The sequence below is a fragment of the Myotis myotis genome, unplaced genomic scaffold (genome assembly GCF_014108235.1).
Source record: "Myotis myotis isolate mMyoMyo1 unplaced genomic scaffold, mMyoMyo1.p scaffold_m19_p_70, whole genome shotgun sequence".
Classification (NCBI taxonomy): Eukaryota; Metazoa; Chordata; class Mammalia; order Chiroptera; family Vespertilionidae; genus Myotis; species Myotis myotis.
This window is the reverse complement of record NW_023416380.1, coordinates 39623-60397: the sequence shown is the minus strand read 5'-3', so window position 1 is coordinate 60397 and position 20775 is coordinate 39623. Positions and strand designations below refer to the sequence as shown.

Here is a 20775-nt window from a genome sequence, read left to right as displayed (position 1 = left end):
CCCCGGGTCTCTCTCTGGCCCAGTCACAGCCTCTCTCCATCTGCCTCCCTCTCTGGGTCCCTCTCTTTCCTTCTACACCTGCCTTTCTGTCTCCAGGCAAGACCTCAATCCCCTAAATTTCTCCCATTCATCCTCTCTCTCTCTCTCCCTCTCTCTCTCTCTCCTTCTTTTCTCTCTGTTAAGACCTTGCCCTCACCCCAATCCCCCCCCCCCGCATTTCTCTCTCCCCCATCCCCTCTGTCTCTCCCTGTCTCTCCCATCTGTCTCTCCTCCCCCTCTCTGGATGACTCTCTCTCTGTCTCTTCTTCCCTTCTGTTCCGCAGACCCTGCCCCCCATCCTCTCCTTCACCCCAACCCCCCCTCCCTCCCGCACCTTCCCCCATCTCTTGGGTTCCCTCTTTGGGTCTCTATCTCTGTCCCCTTCTTTCTCTGGATATTTCTCTCTCTGTGTGTATGTGTGTCTCTCTCTCTCCAACTTCCTTCTGCCACCAGCCACTGCCTCCCCCAAATCCCTCCCTCCCCCATTCCTGTTTCCCCGTTTCCAAGTCTCTCTCTTTGCCGCTTCTCTTCTCGCTCCCTCCCTCCCTCTCTCTCTCCAGGTCTCCTCTCTCTTTCCCCCCAGCTTCCTTCTGCCACCCAGACCCTGCCCCCCAATCGTTCCCTCCCCCACCTCCTCCCCGAGGCTCCCCATCCTCAGCGGCCCCCCTCCCTCTCCTCCCGCCTCCCTCCCTCTCTCGTCCTCCAGCTCCGCACTTTACCCAGCGACACACGAGAACCAAATTGTCTCCTCACCTTTTTTCCCCCCCATCTCGAGCGCTCGACCCCCCCCCCGCCCTCGCTGCCTGGGGTCCGAGCTCAGAGCTGCCCCTCGGCCTCCCCCTACCCACCTCAACACCCCCTTTGCCCTACACCCCCTCATCGCCACCCCCGGCCAGGTCGGACGCCTGGGTCCCTGGCTGCTGGGGGAGGGCGAGCCGTGAGAACTGGGAGCCACGGGGGTGTCTCTGGGGGGGTGCCCACAGGACGGGGCTCAGCGTCCCCCCCTCAGTGCTCCGGCGAGTGGACCTGTCGCCAACCGAGGTGAGCCGGATCCGTCTCTTCATCGGAGGTGGGTGGATGTGGCAGGAAGGTCCCCCAAACCCCCTCATCCTGGAGGAAGGAGCTGGCCCCCTTCAGAGGGAGAGAGGAGGTGGCCCCCCTGTCGTATCCGGAAGCTTTAGAATGGGGGTCCCCTGCTCCCTCCTCCTCGGCTGCCGCCGGCAGATGGACTAAAGGAACAGTCCCTCAAGCCAAACAGATCGCCCCCCTGAACCGATACAAGGAAATGTCTTCAGCTCTTTTTTGGATGGAGGATGTCCCTCATGTACCCCGTTCCCCTCCCCTCCTGGTCCCGGGTCGTAGGGGGCCCAGCAGCAGGAGGGGTACATCCTGGGGGCACGGGCTCCCCCAGGTGGGAGCAGAAATGTGCCTGGACAGTGGCGGTGGCGGTGCCGGCCGGCCATGCCGGGCCCGGATGGGGGACATGAGGCCCAGGGACCAGAGGAGAGGGACTGGGCATCTGCCTGGAGAGGAAGGAGAGGAGGGGGCAGCACCTGGGACAGGGGGCCGGGGGGTGTCCCAGCCCAGTGCCCCGTGAACGGGCAGGCCAGGGGCTGCGTGTGGGCAGGCAGAGCCGGGGTGGGGGAGGGAACACGTGTGTGTGGGGGTCACTGGGCCCGGTTGCCATGGAGACACCCCCCATAGACAAGCTTTCTCGGCAACCCCTGGGAGCAGACCCGGTGGGGGCCGGCCGCTGCGGGTGTTGGAGGCCAAGGTCACGGGGCACCGGACCCGGGGTGGCTTTCCCCTCCTCTGTGGCCTCCAGGCTGTCAACTCCAGGAGGGGCTTGGGAAGGGAGTCCGGGGAGGAGGGAGTGGTGGAGGCAGGTAAGGGACGCTGGCCCAGCGAGAGGGAGGCCAGGGCCAGGTGGAGGAGGCAGGGCTGGGGGCGTGGTGGAGGGGACCCTGGGGGTGGGGGGCGGGAGGGGGACATCATTCCTAGCTGAGGGAGAGTTGGGGTCCTGGACATCAAATTCTTCCCAGGGGCACTGTCCACGGAGGGGCTCTGCTTAGATTTGGAAGAAAATGCGTGTGCAGTATATGGTCCTCACAGGTGACGGGTGGGGGGCTCTGGGGGTTCCCACGAAGGGAAGTCTGAAGGGACACGGAGGGGTTTCCCTGATAGAGGAGGTGCTGGGAGTAGAGTGGGTGGGAGAGGAAGGCCAGAGGGAAGGAGAGAGACTCTTCATGATGTCAGAGGAGGGCAGGGGGTGTGGGGAGGGCAGTTCTGGGAACTTGAGAGAGGGGGAGGTCCAGGGGAGTTGGGGCTATCTGGAGTTGGGGGTTCATCTCGTGCGATGTGATAACAAGGGCTACCCTGGGGTGGGGGTTGGAGGCGCTGGGAGGGGGTGGAAGGGCCGGGAATGGAGTGTGTGTGGGGGGGTGGGGGTGGGCCCTCCTTGGACAGCAGCAGGCGTGCAGGTCGGAGCTTGGGAGTTCTGAGTGGAGAGGAGTCTGGGGTCCGGAGGAAGGGAGTCCAGTGAGTGGACGCCGCCGCGGAGCTCACGGAGGAAATTTTTCTTAATGGAGAAGGCGGGCGCAATGGTCGTGAGGAGTTTGTCTGAGTTGTCGAGGTGGTGGGGGCCGGATGGCGAAGACTTTTTAAAAAGATATTTTAAACCTTTATTTCAGAGAGGAAGGGAGAGACAGAAACATCAATGATGAGAGAGAATCACGGACCGGCTGCCTCCTGCAGGCCCCACGCTGGGGATCGAGCCCACGACCCGGGCCTGTGCTCTGACCGGGAATCGAACCGTGGCCTCCTGGTTCACACAAAGGTCAACGCTCAACCACGGAGCCAGGCCGGGCTCGGAAGACTTCTTTAGCCAAGGAAAACATAATAGGGGGTGCAGGTGGTCCCAGGGACACAGTAGGAGCTGCTAGAAGGGATGTGGTGGGGATGGGGGCGTCCCCGTCAATCCGTGGGGCTGAGGTGGTGTTGACTGCCCATCAGAATCCCCTTGGAGAGCTGACATGCCCCAGCCTACTCCGGTGCAGACCAATCCAATCCCAGTTTCCCCCGTGGGACTCAGGCGTCAGCTCTCAGGGGTGCTCTGCTGGCCTGTCTGGGGTGCGTCATTAGAGGTTGGAAACCTTGGTCCAGAGAGGGGGGCGGTCTGTGTGGGAAAGGGGGTTCCCAGGTGGAGGGGCCTGCGTTCAGGGGGCCGGTGTCGGTGGTAACTGCATGATTCTTCTGAGTTGCACGCACGGCGAGAGTTCATGGGGAAGACTTGTCTGAAGCCGAGAACAGACTGAGAGGTTTATGTTTCGTGAGGAGAGGACGCGGGAGGTGCAGAGGGGGGACTGCGGGGAAGAGAGGACGTAGCTGTGTGAGACGGAGGAGGGTGCTGGGGGTCTAGGAGGGACGGAGGGAGGAGGAGGACGGGGTTCCTTGGGGTGAGGAGGCCTCCCCCCCCCCCCCCCCGGGCTGGGGTGAGGGATGCTTTGACCCAGGAGGACAGAGAGCAGAGGGGAGGGGCAGGACGAGGGTCCTGATGTCAGGATGGTGGGAAGACTTGCTTTTTTTTCCCCCCCCTTTTTTAATCCTCACCCGAGGATATTTCCCCCATTGACTTTAGAGAGAGTGGAAGAGAGAGAGAAAGACAGAGAAACACCGATGTGAGAGACACCCATGGACTGGTTGCCTCCTGCAGGCGCCCTGACCAGGCCCTGCAAGCGAGGCGTGTGCCCTTGACGGGAATCGAACCAGGGACCCTTCAGTCTGCAGGCGGAGGCTCTATCCACTGGGCCACACCGGCCAGGACGGCGGGGAAGGCTTTCCCTGGCAGAGCCCATGTCCTCACAGCCAGGGAGGCCGTGGGGACCTGGTGGGGACCTGATGGGGTGGTTTTGCAGGTGGAGGGCCAGGGGGCTCCCCCTAACCTTTCCTCTCGCTCCCTGCTCTCCCCCAGCTGCTGACCATGGCCGCCCTCTGACCCCTCCTGGCCCAGCCTCGTCCTCGCCGCTCCCCCCGCCCCCCACCAACCCCGCGCGGGGCCCAGGCCCCCCCTCTTCTGCCCGCGCCGTGAGCCCCCCCAGCCGCCGGCACGGCCCCGCCCCCGCTGCCCCGGTGGTGGCCCGCGGCCCCCCGGCTGCCCTCGGTCAAGCTGGAGTCGCTGAAGCGCTGGAACGAGGAGCGGGGCCTCTGGTGCGAGAAGGGGGTGCAGGTGCTGGTGACCACGGTGGGCGCCTTCGCCGCCTTCGGCCTCATGACCATCGCCATCAGCACCGACTACTGGCTGTACACGCGCGCCTTCATCTGCAACACCACCAACCTCACGGCGGGCGACGACGGGCCGCCCCACCGCGGCGCCCCCGCCGAGAAGAAGGACCCGGGGGGCCTCACGCACTCGGGCCTCTGGCGGATCTGCTGCCTGGAAGGTAGGCGGGGCCGCCGCGCCCCTCCCCGGAGCCCGCCCCTCGGCTCCCGGACCACCCAGGTGGTCTTCGTGGGTGGTCTGTCTTCGTGGGTGGTCCTGCCGCGGCGGCGGCGGCGGCGGCTGGTCCGCAGTCTGCCGGCCCTGCTATCCCTTCCCGTCCGGCCTTCCCACCCCTCTGCACCCCTGTGAACCCCCACCCACCGGGGTGCACCCTCATCGTATTCTCTCTCCCACATCCTGCCCCGCTCCTCTGAGCGCCCCTCTCCTGCCCCCGCTCACAGCCCCTGCTCATCTCCTCCATCCCTTCCCCCTTCAGCACCCCGACCTGTGCGCACGGCCCGCCCCTCTGATCTCGCCTGTCACTTTTCCTCTTTCTCTCTCTTTTTTAAAATTCTCTTTTAATTAATTAATATATATATATAAATATATACACACACATACATATATATATTTAAAATCACTAACTTTTTAAAAATATATTTTATTGATTTTTTACAGAGAGGAAGGGAGAGGGATAGAGAGTTAGAAACATCGATGAGAGAGAAACATCCATCAGCTGCCTCCTGCACACCCCGCCACTGGGGATGTGCCCACAACCAAGGTGCATGCCCTTGACTGGAATCGAACCCGGGACCCTTCAGTCCGCAGGCGGACGCTCTATCCACTGAGCCAAACCGGTTAGGGCTAAAAATATAGATTTTTATTGATTTTAGAGAGGAAGGGAGAGAGAGATAGAAACATCAATGATGAGAGATAATCATTGATGGGCGGCTTCCTGCACGCCCCCTACTGGGGATGGAGCCCACAACCCGGGCATGCGCCCCGACCAGGAATCGAACCTAGGGCCCTTCAGCCCCCAGGCCGATGCTCTATCCACAGAGCCACACCGGCTAGGGCTCTTTTAATTTTATTATTTTTTAAAATTTTGATTTCAGAGAGAGGAAGGGAGAGGGAGCTAGAAACATCAATGATTGATCAGCTGCCTCCTGCACGCCCCACACTGGGGGATCAAGCCCACAACCCACAACCCAGGCATGTGTCCTGACCGGGAATCGAACCTTAGCATGACCTCCTGGCTCATAGGTCAATGCTCAACCGCTGAGCCGTGCGGGCGGGCCCCTCCTCTCCTGGCCTGCCTCTCCCCACCGGGGTTTCTTACAGCCTCCCACCTGGTCCTGGTCCTCCCTGTCCCCCTCACCCCCCGCATGGCTCTGTTTCATTGTACCCCCCCTCCCCACTTCAAGCCTACCTTCTCCTCTTCCTCCTCCCAGACCTCATTTTTCTTCCAGCCCATGCACCGCCTCTTATCTCCATCTCTCCATCTCTGTTTCCCCCTCGGTCCTGCTCTCCCTCCCTCTCCAGGCTGCCCTCCTAGAGGTCCCTCTGCACCTGTCCTCACCACACAGCCCCCCCCCCCCACCCGTGTGACTATCTGTCCACCTCGGGGCTCACCTCGGGGCCTCACAGCCGGGCTTGTTGCAGCCGTGGGGTCCCTGTGAGATTCCTCCCCTTCTCTTTTCCGTCCCTTTCTCTTCTTCATCCCTTCCTCCTCTGGCTGAGCACTCGGGGTGAGCAGGGAATGTTGTCATCTGGTTTTGTCCTATGAGCTGGGCGCCACCCTCCTGTCGGGAATGAGGAAACTGAGGCTCAGAGAGGTTAAGTCACTTGGCCAAGGTCACCCAGCCACGGGTGGGACAGAGCCAAGAGAACTCAGGCCGGATGTGGGGGGGGGGGGGGAGGTGGTTGCAGATATGCGTGGTTTGGCATGTGGGGTGTTCAAAACAGAAACCAAAGTCTGAATCTGTGAACCCGTCGCCAACATTTAAAAACAGGGAGATTTCACATCGAAAAGCCAATTTCTGGCTTTTTTTGAACTCGCCGAAGACTGAGGTCACAGGGGTCTGCCTTGGTCACGGTGGGCCGGGTCTGAGTAGCAGCTGTTTCTTTGGCTGAGAACTGGGCAGGGCTGTGTGTGTGTGTGTGTGTGTGTGTGTGTGTGTGTGTGTGTGTGTGTTCTGTGTGTGTGTCTGCTTCGCCACAGTCACCTCCATTCGCTATTGCCTCACATCCTGTCAGGTTCTCTCATCAGGTAACTTTCTCCCTCTTGTGGGCATTTGACCTCAGGTTCACTCGCTCAGGGGTCTGACTGAGCAGCAGGCACAGAGCCAAGCGGGCGGTCTTGCATCCTGAAACCCCTGGGACAGCATAGGGTATAGAGTAAGAATGCCATTCATTCATTCATTCATTCATTCATTCAACAACTGGTATTTCTTGAGTTTATACTATATGCCAGGAACTATTCTTTTTTTTAATAAAAAGTAGTATTTACTTACTTACGTATTTATTTTAGAGAGAGGAAGGGGGAGAGAGAAACATCCATTTGTTGTCCCACTTATGTATTCATTGGTTGATTCCTGTATGTGTCCTGGCCGGGGATCGAACCCATAACCTTCTCATATTGGGAAGACACTCTAACCAACTGAGCTACCCAGTCAGGGCCACCAGAAACTATTTTTTTAAAATATATTTTTATTGATTTCAGAGAGGAAGGGAGAGAGAGATAAAAACATCAATGATAAGAGTCATTGTTCCACTGCCTCCTGCATGGCCCCCAAACTGGGGATCGAGCCTGCGACCTGGGCATGGGCCCTGACTGTGAATCGAACAAAAACCTCTTGGTTCATAGGTTGACGCTCAACCACTGAGCCACACTGGCTGGGCCTGACTTCCGTTTTAACAGGAGGGCTCTTTTTAAAAACTATATATTTTATTGATTTTTTACAGAGAGGAAGGGAGAGGAATAGAGAGTTAGAAATATCAATGAGAGAGAAACATCAATCAACTGCCTCCTGCACACCCCCCCCACTGGGGATGTGCCCACAACCAAGGTACATGCCCTTGGCCGGAATCGAACCTGGGACTCTTGAGTCCACAGGCTGACGCTCCATCCACTGAGCCAAACAGGTCAGGGCAGCCTGAGGGCTCTTGTTGCTGCGTTGGTCACTACGGGGAAGGTGGGAGGGACAGCAAGGGGTGGCGTGTCTGGGTGTAGCGTTGGAGCGTGGGCAGTGGTTTAATTCAGATCGGAGTCCGATGCTACAAGGGGCAGGAGTTCCTGGTGGGGGCGGTTGTGGGAGCTGAGAGAGGAGACTCAGGGTGTCTCTGAGGCTGTGTTTCTCAGCCTCGGAGCTGGTGACATGTGGGGAGAAATAATTCTGTGCCTTGGGGCCTTCCTGCATGTGGTGGCCTGGTTACCAGCAGCCTGGCCTCCGCCTTCCAAATGCCAGGAGCACCTCCCAGCTGTGACACCCACATTGTCAGCTGTCTCTGGACTAGGAGAACAGTGACCCTGGGTGAGCGTCACCGCTCTGAGGCCGTGGCCTGAGCACCCGAGAATGGGGGCGGGGAGGGCGAAGTGTGCGTGAGGTGAAGCAGCAGGTATTCTATTTTATTTCTTTTTTTAAAAATATATTTTATTGATTTTTTACTGAGAGGAAGGGAGAGAGATAGAGAGCTAGAAACATCGATGAGAGAGAAACATCGATCAGCTGCCTCCTGCACACCCCTTACTGGGGATGTGCCCGCAACCCAGGTACATGCCCTTGACCGGAATCGAACCTGGGACCTTTCAGTCCGCAGGCCGACGCTCTATCCACTGAGCCAAACTGGTTATGGCTTATTTTATGTCTTTTTGTTCCTGTCATCTAATTTGTTATAAGGAGGGTTATCATTTTTTCAAATCTTTATTGTTGAAAGTATTACATAGGTCCCTTTTCCCCCAATTGACACTCCCCCAGCCCCCCCCCCCAACCCTCCCCTACCCCAGGCCTTCACCACCCCCCTGTCCGTGTCCATGGACCATGCATAGATGCACACAAGGTCTTTAGTTAATTACCTCCCACCCACCCACCCTCCCCTGCCTTCCCTCTGAGATTCCGCACTCTGTTCCCTGCTTCCATGCCTCTGGGTCCACTCTGTTCATCGGCTTATTTTGTGACTTCGATTCCGCATCTGAGTGCGATCACGTGATGCTTGTCTTTCTCTGACTGGCTTACTTCACTTAGCGCGACACTCTCCAGGTCCCTAAGGAGGGTTATCACGATCTCAGTTTTGAACATGTTAAACTTAATTTAATTTATTATTTTAGAGAGAGAGAGAGAGACATTGATTTGTTGTTCCCCGTACTGAGGCACTCATTGGCTGCTCCTTGTATGTGCCCTGACCGGGGATCGAACCCGCAACCTTAGCCTGAGCAGCCCGGCCAGGGCTAGAACAGGTTACACTTAACCTGCCTATCAGAGCTCTCCTCTAGGACAGGGGCCAGCATTTGGAAAACCCTGTAGCGTTCCATACAGTCAGCATCTCAGGCTTCGTGGTGCGTCGTCTCTGTCTCAACCACCCCTGGAAGCAACCAGAGACGACACGTGAGCGAATGGCCCGGAGCTGCGATCTAATGGAGCCACTTCGGACACTGACCTCTGAACCCCAGAGCCTTCCCATGTGCCACATAGGACGACAGCGGAGAGTCGGGGCCGGAGACACAAACTGGGGGCCATGGCTTATGAACAGATAAACGGTCACCTAGAGAGAACGAGGAGAGACAGAAACCAAAACGTTAGTTGGACGGCTGCCACCTGAGCTCATCCAGAGCCCAGGCCAGTGTGGCTCAGTGGTTGAGCGTCAGCCCATGAACCAGGAGGTCACAGTTCGATTCCTGGTCAGGGCACAGGCCCGGGTTTCAGGCTCCATCCCCAGTGTGGGGCAAGCGGGAGGCAGCCGATCAATAATTTTCTCTGATCATTGATGTTACTGTCTCTCTCCTTCTTCCTTCTTCTCTGAAATCACTAAAAATATATTAAAAAAAAAAAAAAAAAAGGTGCCCTAACAGGTGTGGCTCAGTGGATAGAGCGTCAGCCTGGGGACTGAAGGGTCCCAGGTTCGATTCCTGTCAAGGGCATGTACCTTGGTTGCGGGCACATCCACAGTAGGGGATGTGCAGGAGGCAGCTGATCAATGTTTCCCTCTCATCGATGTTTCTAACTCTCTGTCACTTTCCCTTCCTCTCTGTAAAAAAATCAATAAAATATATTAAAAAAAAAAAAAGGCAGAGCCCTGGTGGGTGTGGCCTGGGTTGCAGGCTTGGTCCCCAGTAGGGGGCATGCAGGAGGCAGCCAACTGATGTTTCTCTCTTTCTCTCAAATCGATAAAAACATATTAAAAAAAAATTAATCAGAGAGACACCAAGAAGCCAGGAAAGGAGATGAGAAAGTAGTGAGCACAGAGGTTTGGGGGAAATGAGGTAAGTCGGTGTCCTGGAAGCCAAAGGAAGGACTTAAGTGTTTGTGGGTGGGTGGGTGGGTGGGGGTACATGCAGCCTGGCTTTATTGTAACCATCATTGTCATTTAACATTTAAAAATATATATATATTTCTTTATTGATTTCAGAGAGGAAGGGAAAGGGAAAGAGAGAGAGAGAAACATCAATGATGAGAGAGAATCATTCATCGGCTGCCTCCTGCATGTCCCCTATTGGGGATCGAGCCTGCAACCCAGGCATGTGCCCTTGGCCGGAATCGAACCTGGGACCCTTCAGTCCGCAGACCAATGCTCTATCCACTGAGCCAAATCAGCTAGGGCAAATTTTTTTTTTTTAATTTATTGATTGATTTTATAGAGAGAGAGGAAGGGAGAGAGGAGACAGAGAGAGACATTGATGTGTCATTCCACTCATCCGTGCACCCATTGGCTGACTGATTCTTGTCTGTGCCCTGACCGGGGATCGAACCCACAACCTTGGCATATCAGGCCGGCGCTCTTCCGCATTTTGAACATTAGGTCTGGAATCAGAGCCAAAATACCACTTGCACATGTAACCAATATAAAACATTAATGAAATATTATGCATTTCTTTTTCGCGTGAGTTCTCAAACCAGTGAGTGTTTTGCCCTCGCAGCTCATCCCAGTCGCCACGGTCCGAGCGCCCGGGAGCCACCGTGGCCGTGGCATCCGTGGGGGTGCAGCCCCTCCCGGGAGTCGCAGCTACAGTCTCGGGTCCCCTGTTAGGGCATAATGACCTGGACCTCAGACCGTTCATCCTGGCCACTGTGCACAGCCCCTTTTATCTCGGGGCGCCCTCCCCCGGCGCCAGGGGGAGGAGTCGCTATGCTTGTGCTTGTCAGGCAGGAAGCGGTGGCCAGAAAGGGGGGGTGATCAGCCACAGGGCCACCCCACACGCCAGGGGCAGGGCCTGTGGAACCCACTTGTCCAGCCTCCTCACCTCCCTGTTCCCCCTTCACCCGGCCTGGGCAGGTCCTGGGGGAGACTCAGGGCCACGTCCCACCATCGCTGCACAGGAAAAGCTCCCAGCCCCATGGGGTCCTTAACACCCTTATAGTCCAGTAACCCCCCGCCCCCCCGTGTCCTGCGCTTGACTGTGTGTTCCATTGCGTTCTTACCAACCCCTAGGAAGCCGTACCATTGTCCTCACTTTTGTTTTGTTTTTGTTTTACAAATATGTTTTTTTAAAAAAATATATTTCTTTATTGATTTCAGAGAGGAAAGGAGAGGGAGAGAGAGAGAGAACCATCAATGATGAGAAAGAATCATTGATTGGCTGCCTCCTGCACGCCCCCGACTGGGGATCAAGCCTGCAACCCAGCCATGTGCCCTTGACTGAAATCGAACGCAGGACCCTTCAGTCTGCAGGCTGATGCTCTATCCACTGAGCCACACCAGCCAGGGCCACATCCTCACTTTTGAAATGAGGAAACGGAGGCTCTGGTGTTCAAGTCCCTAAGCCACACAGCTGGGAAGTGGCGTCCCTGCATGTAAGTTCTGAGCCTGGGCTCCGCTGCCCCCGATAAGCCGGCCTCTGAGGCCCAGCTGCCCCCGCATCTGCCCCCTGTGACTTACCATCCAGGCGGGACCTCGGCCCCGTGCCTCAGTTTCCCCGTCTGTAGAGCAGGGGGACTGTTATTGCCTCGCACCCTGGGGTTCGTCATGAGCACAGAGTGCGGTACTTCCTGTCCGCGGCCGGGAGCAGGGCCTGGCGTGAGGTTAGCCCCCCGGGAAGGGCAGCCGTCCTGACGCTGTCACCTCTGTCCTGCTGAGAGTCCCCACCCCGGGCTCTCCGCGCTCAGCCTCACTGCATGGCCGTTCATGCTGTGAGAGAAGCACAGTGACGCCAATCAGGAAAGGGGGGGACTCGAACCCCCAACCTTACCTACCACACCTCACGGACGGGCGGACGGGTTAACGTCTGCCCTTGAGAGTGTGTATTCATTCGTCTAGTCCAGAGGTTCTCAACCTTCTGGCCCTTTAAATACAGTTCCTCATGTTGTGACCCAACCATACAATTATTTTTATTGCTGCCCTGGCTGGTTTGGCTCAGTGGATGGAGCATTGGCCTGTGGACTTAAGGGTCCCAGGTTCGATTCCGGTCAAAGGCATGTACCTTGGTTGCGGGCACATCCCCAGTAGGGGGTGTGCAGGAAGCAGCTGATGGATGTTTCTCTCTCATCGATGTTTCTGACTCTCTATCCCTCTCCCTTCCTCTCTGTAAAAAATCAATAAAATATATTCTTAAAAAAATTATTTTCATTGCTACTTCATAACTGTAATGTTGCTACTGTTATGAATCATCATGTAAATATCTGATATGCAGGATGGTCTTAGGCGACCCCTGTGAAAGGGTCGTTCGACCGCCAAAGGGGTTGAGAACCGCTGGTCTAGTCAATCATTTTTTAAAAAATTGTAAAATACACAGAACATACAACTGATCATTTAAACCATTTTTTGGTTGTTGTTAATCCTCACCTGAGGGTATCTTTTCCTTTGATTTTTTTTTTTTTTTTTTTAGAAAGTGGAAAGGAGGGGAGAGAGAGAGAGAGAGAAACATTGATGTGAGGCACATTGATTGGTTGCCTCCATGCATCCCAACCAGGGCTGGGAATCGAACCTGCAACCCAGGTACATGTCCTTGACCGGGAATTGAACCCATGACCCTTTCGTGCATGGGCTGACGCTCTAACCACTGAGCACACCAGCAGGGCCATTTTAACCATTTTTGAGTACACAGTTTAGTGGTAAGTGCATTCACGTTGTTGTGCAGCCATCACCACCATCCATCCACAGAACTCTTACCATCTTGTAAAACTGGAACTCTGTCCCCGTTAAACAGTAACTCCCCACTTCCGCTCCCCCAGCCACCGTCTCTGAATGTGTCTCCTCTAGATACGTCATAGAAGTGGAATCTCGCAGCATTTGTCTTTCTGTGCTTGGCATATTTTACTTGGCATAATATCCTCAGGGTTCATCCTTGCTAGAGCATAGGTCAGAAGCCCCTTCCTTTTTACAGCTGAATAATATTCCATTGAATGCATACTGGAATAATACATTCCGTGATAATGTATATACCACATTTTATCCATTTATCCATTGCTGGACACTCAGGTTGCTTTCGGCTTGTGAATAATGCTGTTAGGAAAATGGGCGTGCCATTTCTTAGGGACCCAGCTTTCAATTATTTTGAGTATATACCCCCAAAGGAGAGTTGTTAGATCACATAGTAATTGTGTCTTTGATTTTTTGAGGAAACTCGGTACTATTTTCCTTAGCAACTCTACCATTTTACATTCCCACCAACAGGGGTCCCAGTTTCTCCACATCCTTGCCAACTCTCTTGTTATTGTGTGTGTGTGTGTGTGTGTGTGTGTGTGTGTGTGTGTGTGTTCCCCAGTAGCTGTTCTAATGGGTAGGAGGTGGTATCTCGTTGTGGTTTTGATCCGAATTTTCCTAATGATTGGTGATGTTAAGTACCTTTTCATGTGCTCGTTGGCCCATTCAATCACTCTTTCATGAAAATATTTACCAGGCACTTACTAGGTGCGAGGTAGGTGCTGGGGATAGAGTGGTGAACAGGCCATATGCTTACATCCCAGTAAGGCACACTGCTGTGGGTTTGTGTCTGCTTCCACCACCCATCAGCTGTGAGTTGATGAACCCTTTCTGTGCCTCTGTTTCCTCATCTGGACAATGGGTACGCCGACTGCTCATGACTGAGCACGTCATGGTGACTCAGGCAAAGTGCTAAATGTCTACCTGGATTAAATCCTCACAGCCACCCTGTGAGGTAGGTCTCATTCCTCCCTTTTTATCGGCAAAGGAGCTGAAGCAAATTGACCTAAGTAATGCCAACAAGGTCACCGACTAAGAACATGACAGAGTCGGGCTTCATCCTCAAGCAGTGGGACTCTGATTCCCAATGACTGGCCACTGCACGATACCAATCACATTATCTATTTCATGGGACTCCGGGGAGCTCCGATGAGTCCATCCACCACTTAACAATGTTAGCTCTTAGCGGAATTACTCACTGCCTTATATCCCTCCCTCCCAGCCCTTGTCTTTATCCCCATTCCTTCCTTTCATCTTCTGCCTCGAATCTCGCCTTCTGCTTTCATTCATTCATTCATTCATTCATTCATTCATTCATTCATTCATTCATTCATTCATTCGATGCCCATTCTTGAGGCCTCCCTTGTACCAGGCAATGATAGAGACACACACAGGAATTTATGAAGAAATTCATAAATCATCCCAATGCTTGCCAGAAAGGGGGTAGCACAGGGGGCCGCTGCACCCCAGAGGGGGAAACTGGACCCAACTTTAGTGAGAGGAGTGACTGCATGTGCGCATGTGCGAGCCCAACGACACGCTTCCTCAAGGAGGCGCCCGTGAGCTGCCCACTTGCAGGGTAAGTTTTCATCAGTGAAGATGTGAGTGAGTGGACGGACTGTTCCACAGCCTGGAGTTCGGAAGGAGCCTGGGGCATCAAGGAAACAAAATGTATTTATATTTATGCTAATTTATACACCAGTCTCCAACTATGTGTTAGAACAGGAACTGTTCTGAAATATGGGGTGTTAGGTTCCTGAAGGGTGTGAGGTCCAGGAGCTGAGGATAGCATTCTGGGGTGGACGAAGCGGGTGAGGCTGAGTGACCCCTAGAGACATAACCCCTTCACGGGCCTCTGAGATTCCAGGTCAGAGGCTGGCAAATCCCTCTCCGTAAGCGCAGGATTGAAGAGACTACAACTCTCATGAATCACCGGGGCTACTCTCCCCAGAAGTGGACTCGGGACTTCCTAGGGCCTTATGGGAAATGTAGTCTCCTTTGCCCTCCGCAGCCTCCTTCGTTTTCCCACGCTCTTGCAGACGCCTCAAGTTCAGCGTTAGAAGGGCGCCTTGACATTGCTGAAATCAGCGCCTTGCAGCGGTTCTCAACCTGTGGGTCGCGACCCCTTCACAGGGGTCGCCTAAGACCATCGGAAAACACATCTATAATTCCATATTGTTTTTGTGATGAATCACTACGCTCTAATTATGTTCAATTTGTAACAATGAAATTGGGGGTCACCACAGCATGAGGAACTGTATGAAAGGGTCGCGGCATTAGGAAGGTTGAGAACCACTGTTAGAGGGAAACGGAAGGCCGGGGGGACTGGGGTCCCAGCCCAGGATTCAGGGCTGGGGTGTGTATGTGTGTGTGTGTGGGGGGGCGGGAGTCCTGTGGCTTTTCAGTGAGTTTTGGATGTTGTTGTTTTTCTTTATTAAATAAAAATACTGGTGTGGATAATGCGGCCAAAGAGATTGACAGCTTGTCCCAGAGGCCGGGGAAAGGTTCAGGAACCAGGAGGAGAGAGAGAGAGGGGGGGGGGGGGGAAGCGGCGAGTCTTCTCTCACAGGGGAGTCCCCCAACTCTTAAGTCCCCCCGCATCACCACCTCTGTCCCCCTCTAGGGCTGAAAAGGGGTGTCTGCGTGAAGATCAACCATTTCCCGGAGGACACTGACTACGACCATGACAGCGCGGAGTATCTGCTCCGTACGTTGGGGTCCGGGACAGATTTGGGGGACAGCGGGGCGGTGGGAGAAGGGAGGGGGGAGGCGGGACCTGGGGGCGGGCTGAGAAGAGATTCCGGGAGGTGATTGGCCGCCGCGTTGTGGCTCTCTGGGCTGGGATTGGCTGCTGCTCCTGAGAACGCGGCAAATCCTGAATTGTGATTGGCTGTGGCTTAGCGCTCAGAAATCGTAAAATTTGTTTGCCTAGGGTTTGGGGTGGGGGGAAAGGGGTGCAGAGAGAGGAGAGAGAGACTTCACAAAGGGAGAGGGAGAGAAGGGAACCCCAGAGCTATGAGTGAAGCCAGACAGAAAGGAGTGGGGGAGAGAGAGAGAGAGAGAGAGAGAGAGAGAGAGAGAGAGAGAGAGAGAGAGAGAGAGAGAATGAATGAAGCCCGGTGTAGGGGGCGGGGGAGGAAGGAAGGGAGAGGGAGAGAGGAAGGAAGAGAGAAAGAAAAGAGAAACCCAGAGAGATGGAGCAGGCAGCAGGGAGAGGAGGCAGAGCGATAGGAACAGGGTTGGTAGAGGAGGGATCTGGAGAAAGGAAAGAAACACGCGGAAAGGGAAGGGGCGTGCGAGAAGGGCAAGGACACAGGGAGGGGCCCACAGAGAACGAGAGAAGTTCAGAGAAAGAGATGGAGAGTGAACGAGAATTAAAAAAAAGGCCAGGCGAGAGAGAAATAGGACGAGGAAAGAAGAAAAAGAGGAAATCAGACCGAGAAGTAGAGAAATATTAAAAAAAAAAAAAAAAGGGAGAATGAATGAAATAACCAGAACACGGGTAGAGGGAAACCTGGAGAACCAGGGAGGGGACAGGTGGAGTCAAACACGGGCAGCAGGAGGCGCAGCGCGCGGGGTGGGTGTGTGTAGGGGGGGGGGGGAGGGGGTAGGTGGGAAGGGTGCCCGCAGACGGCCGCATCCCACCCCCCGGGCCCTCACTCCCTCCTCCCTCTCCCCCTCCTCCCCTTTCTCCCTCGCAGGCGTGGTGCGGGCCTCCAGCATCTTCCCCATCCTCAGCGCCATCCTGCTGCTGCTGGGGGGCGTGTGCGTGGCGGCCTCCCGCGTCTACAGGTCCAAGAGGAACATCGTTCTGGGGGCAGGAATCCTGTTCGTGGCAGCAGGTGAGGGGCAGGGAGAGGGGGCGGCCCACCCACGTCGCCGTGTGTGTGTGTGTGTGTGTGTGTGTGTGTGTGTGTGTGTGTGCACCCTGCCCCCGAGCGCCCCCTGGGGCCCGGAGCCTGCCTCTTCTAGGCTCTCTCCAAACTCCATCGCCACCCGCTGGGTGTCGCCAAGGTGGGTGTCGCCTTCGTGGTGTCTGGCGCGAAATAGGGGTGCGGGGAGCTTAGGTTCCCGAAGCCCGGGGGGTTCAGGTCACGGAAGGGAGGCGCTGGGGCCGCGAGACATCACTGGGGTCTTGTGGATAGGGGGGCAGGGCTGGGCGGTGGCAGGTCAAGCCGCAGAGGGAGAAAGTGATTTGGCTGTAGATGGGGAGGAGCCTGCTGTAAGGGTAAGAGCCTGTGGACTCCAGCGGACCCAGAAAGGGGCTGGTCCTGGGAAACCCTCCAGGCAGCTCGGAGTGAGGCATCGCATTAAGGAGTAATTAATATTATATTTTAATTGATTTCAGAGAGGAAGGGAGAGGGGGAGAGAGAGAGAAACATCAATGATGAGAGAATCATGGATCGGCTGCCTCCTGCATGTGCCCCCACTGGGGACCAAGCCCGTAACCCAGGCATGTGCCCTGACCAGGAATCCAACCGTAACCTCCTGGTTCACAGGTCGATGCTCTAAACACTGAGAAAACCAGCCAGGGCTCACTTAGTATGGTTTTATAAAAAAATATTTTTATTGATTTCAGAGAGGAAGGGAGAGGGAGAGAGAGATAGAGAAACATCCATGATGAGAGAGAATCATGGATCGGCTGCCTCCTGCACGGCCCTTACTGGGGATGGAGCCCGCAACCGGGCACGTGCCCTTGACAGGAATCAAACCTGGGACCCTTCAGTCCGCAGGCCGACGCTCTACCCACTGAGCCAAAGCGGCTAGGGCAAGACTCCCTTTCTACCCGAAATGAGTAGTGCTGCGAGGTGCTGGAAAGCTTTTTTGAACTGGTGGCACCCAGAGAATGGGGAGGATTTAGCATAAAGAACAGCAGGTGCTTCGGGGGTGGATAGAGATGGCGGGGCCGGGGCTTGCTTGACCTGGGACTGGGGAGGAGCCCAGCCTAGACCCACGAGGCGCAGTGTCGGGCAATCCCGAGGCTGGAGTAGAAAAAGGACCTGCTCTAAGAAGGAGGACTTTTAGACCAGCAAGGGGCGGGCCTAGAAGAGATGCCCAGACTGGGATGGTAATCCTGAAAGGAAGAGTTTTTATTTTTATTTACTTACATATTTAAAATATATTTTATTGATTTTTTACAGAGAGGAGGGGTGAGGGATAGAGAGTTAGAAACATGGATGAGAGAGACACATCGATCAGCTGCCTCCTGCACACCTCCCACTGGGGATGTGCCTGCAACCAAGGCACATGCCCTTGACTGGAATCGAACCTGGGACCCTTCAGTCCACAGACCCGGCGCTCTATCCACTGAGCCAAACCGGTTAGGGCGAGGAAGAGTTTTTAGATCAGCCAAGTTCAGGGCCTAGAGTCAGCGGGATTATCTCATGAAGAGTTTAAAGCAGCAGAGGGCGGGGTTTAGGGGAAAGCCAGGTGTATGAAGTGATGGAGATAGACCCATCGGAGGAGGGCCTGGACCACCCGGGGGGGGGGGGGGGGGGGACCATGGGAGGCGTGGCCTAGGCTACCGGGAGGAGGGGCCTAGGCCATCTTAGGGAGGGAACCGGGACCAGCTGGGGCGGAGTTTAGGATGGAAGTTGAACCATTCGGGGCGGGATCTGAACCATTAAGGGCGTGGTCTTAAACCACCTGGGGGTGGGGTTTAGACCAGCCGGGGCGGGGCCTGGCTCTCTGGGGGTGGGACTTAGGCTATCTAAGGGGTGGGGTTTAGACCAGCCGGGGCGGGGCCTGGCTCTCTGGGGGTGGGACTTAGGTTATCTAGGGGGTGGGGTTAGACCAGCCGCGTTGAGGTCTGGACCAATTGGGGCGAGTCCTAGGCTACCTGGGGGCGGGGCCTAACCAGCTGGGGAGGAGTTTAGGCCTGCGGGGCGGGACCTAGGGGCGGGGCGGGACCTAGGGTGGGGCCGGGGTGGCCTCCAGGCTCCCGTCTGACCGTCCCCCGCCCAGGCCTGAGCAACATCATCGGGGTCATCGTGTACATCTCGGCCAACGCGGGCGAGCCGGGCCCGAAGCGGGACGACGAGAAGAAGAACCACTACTCGTACGGCTGGTCCTTCTACTTCGGCGGCCTGTCCTTCATCCTGGCCGAGGTGATCGGCGTGCTGGCCGTCAACATCTACATCGAGCGCAGCCGCGAGGCGCACTGCCAGTCCCGCTCGGACCTGCTCAAGGCCGGCGGGGGCGCGGGCGGCAGTGGCGGGAGCGGCCCCTCGGCCATCCTCCGTCTGCCCAGTTACCGCTTCCGCTACCGCCGCCGCTCCCGCTCTAGCTCCCGCTCCAGCGAGCCGTCGCCGTCGCGGGACGTGTCTCCGGGCGGCGCCGGGGCCCCCGGCTTCCCCTCCACGGACATCTCCATGTACACGCTCAGCCGCGACCCGTCCAAGGGCAGCGTGGCCGCGGGGCTGGCGGGCGCCGGCGGCGGAGGCGCGTTCGGCGGCGCGGCCGGGGGCGCGGGCGGCGGCGCGGGCGGCGGCGGCGGCGGCGGGGCGGGCGCCGAGCGGGACCGCGGGGGGACGTCGGGCTTCCTCACGCTGCACAACGCCTTCCCCAAGGAGGCGGGCGGCGGCGTCACGGTCACGGTCACCGGGCCGCCCGCCGCGCCCGCGCCCGCCCCGCCCGCGCCCTCGGCGCCCGCCCCCGGGACCCTGGCCAAGGAGGCCGCCGCCTCCAACACCAACACGCTCAACAGGAAAACCACGCCGGTGTAGGGGCGCGCGGGGGGGCGCCGGGCGCGTGCGCGGGCGCGCGTGCAACGAGGCTGCTGGGGAGGTCGGGGCGCCCCCTCCTTCCCCGGGGAGCGCGCTGGAGACTGCTGGGCCTTCCCCCCGCGCCCCCTCCCCCCAGGTGTGGGGGATCGCCCCCCCCACCCTCGGATCAGGGACCCTAAGGGAGGGGGACGGGAAGGGAAGGAAGGGAAGGGGCCGCGCGAGGGAGCGTCGTGTTTTATTTTTGTTGTGGGATTGGGTGGGGGAGGGAGGGCCGTGGTGTTTTTTGCAGTTTTGAGATGTTTTTCTTTTTCATGTTTTTGCTGTGTGCATGTGGGGGCGGGGGGAGGGAGGGACTCCCAGCCCAGCCCAACTCCTGGAGAGGGGCCCATAACACACAAATATATAGTTCTACCGACAAACTATATATATATATGCTCTCTATAAGGAGACAGGGAAAGAGAAGGGACGCGGGAAGGCGGAGGGACGAGGCCTGGACGTGGACTTTGCCGTGCATGATCCTGCAAGGGTTCATTAAGCACCTACTGTGTACCAGGGCGGCGCTCTGAAGGATATAAACAGGCCTGGAAAGCGACTTGTTCAGTCATTGCCAGCAGTTTATTCGTGCACTGAAGCGCTAGGCATCGTGCTGAGCCTACAGAAGGGATGAAAACGGACAGGGTCCCCTCCGTCCTCATAGGGTTAACAACTTGTGCGTTGATCGAGCAACGGTGTCCACAAACAGCAAATTACAATGAGGACCTAGGAAAAGTCCAAAATGCTACAGTAGGCTCCATCAGGGGGGCTGAAGCCAGTTTAAAAGGAGAGGATATTGTTGCACACACGGAGAAGATGACAAGCAGCCAGGTGGCGCTGGGGGTGGGGGTTGGGGGGAGTGTTTCATCCAGAGAACAGCATGTGCAAAGGCCCTGGGGCAGCAGGTGCTTCCTTGGAAGGCTAGCCTGTGAGCAGATGGAACAAGATGCAGCTGGAGGGAGGCATCGGCAGGGCCAGACTTCCCAGGGACTCGTAGGTCAGGCCACGGGAGTTTAGATTTTCTTCTGAGGGCCGTGGGAAGCCGAGGAGTGAATGGCACTCGGCGGGAGAGCAACGTAAACGGTGTACAAAGGGGAGGCAGGAACTCGGAGATGAGAGGCAGAGACATGCTGGAAGTCGGCATCAAACACCTGCGCTGGCTGTGGAAACTCACACTCGTGGGAGCAGAGCAGTTAATGACACACATCCTGACGCACAGGCACCGTGTCTGATGTGCGGGAGAGGCGCTGGGACTTGGGGATCCGTGTCACTCACTCATTCATTCACTCACTCACTCACTCACTCACTCATTCACTCATTCATTCACTCACTCACTCATTCATTCATTCATTCATTCATTCATTC

At 56.5% G+C, this 20775-nt stretch overlaps 1 protein-coding gene across 1 annotated transcript; it reads left to right on the top strand.

Annotated features, from left to right (window-relative positions):
- Positions 1-4095: 4095 nt before the first annotated feature.
- CACNG8 (calcium voltage-gated channel auxiliary subunit gamma 8) lies at positions 4096-19523 on the top strand. The gene is made up of 4 exons (XM_036318503.1): positions 4096-4478; positions 15276-15359; positions 16354-16494; positions 18617-19523. The coding sequence occupies exons 1-4, from the start codon at positions 4307-4309 to the stop codon at positions 19375-19377; spliced, it is 1158 nt and encodes a 385-aa protein (XP_036174396.1). The 5' UTR covers positions 4096-4306; the 3' UTR covers positions 19378-19523.
- Positions 19524-20775: the final 1252 nt, after the last annotated feature.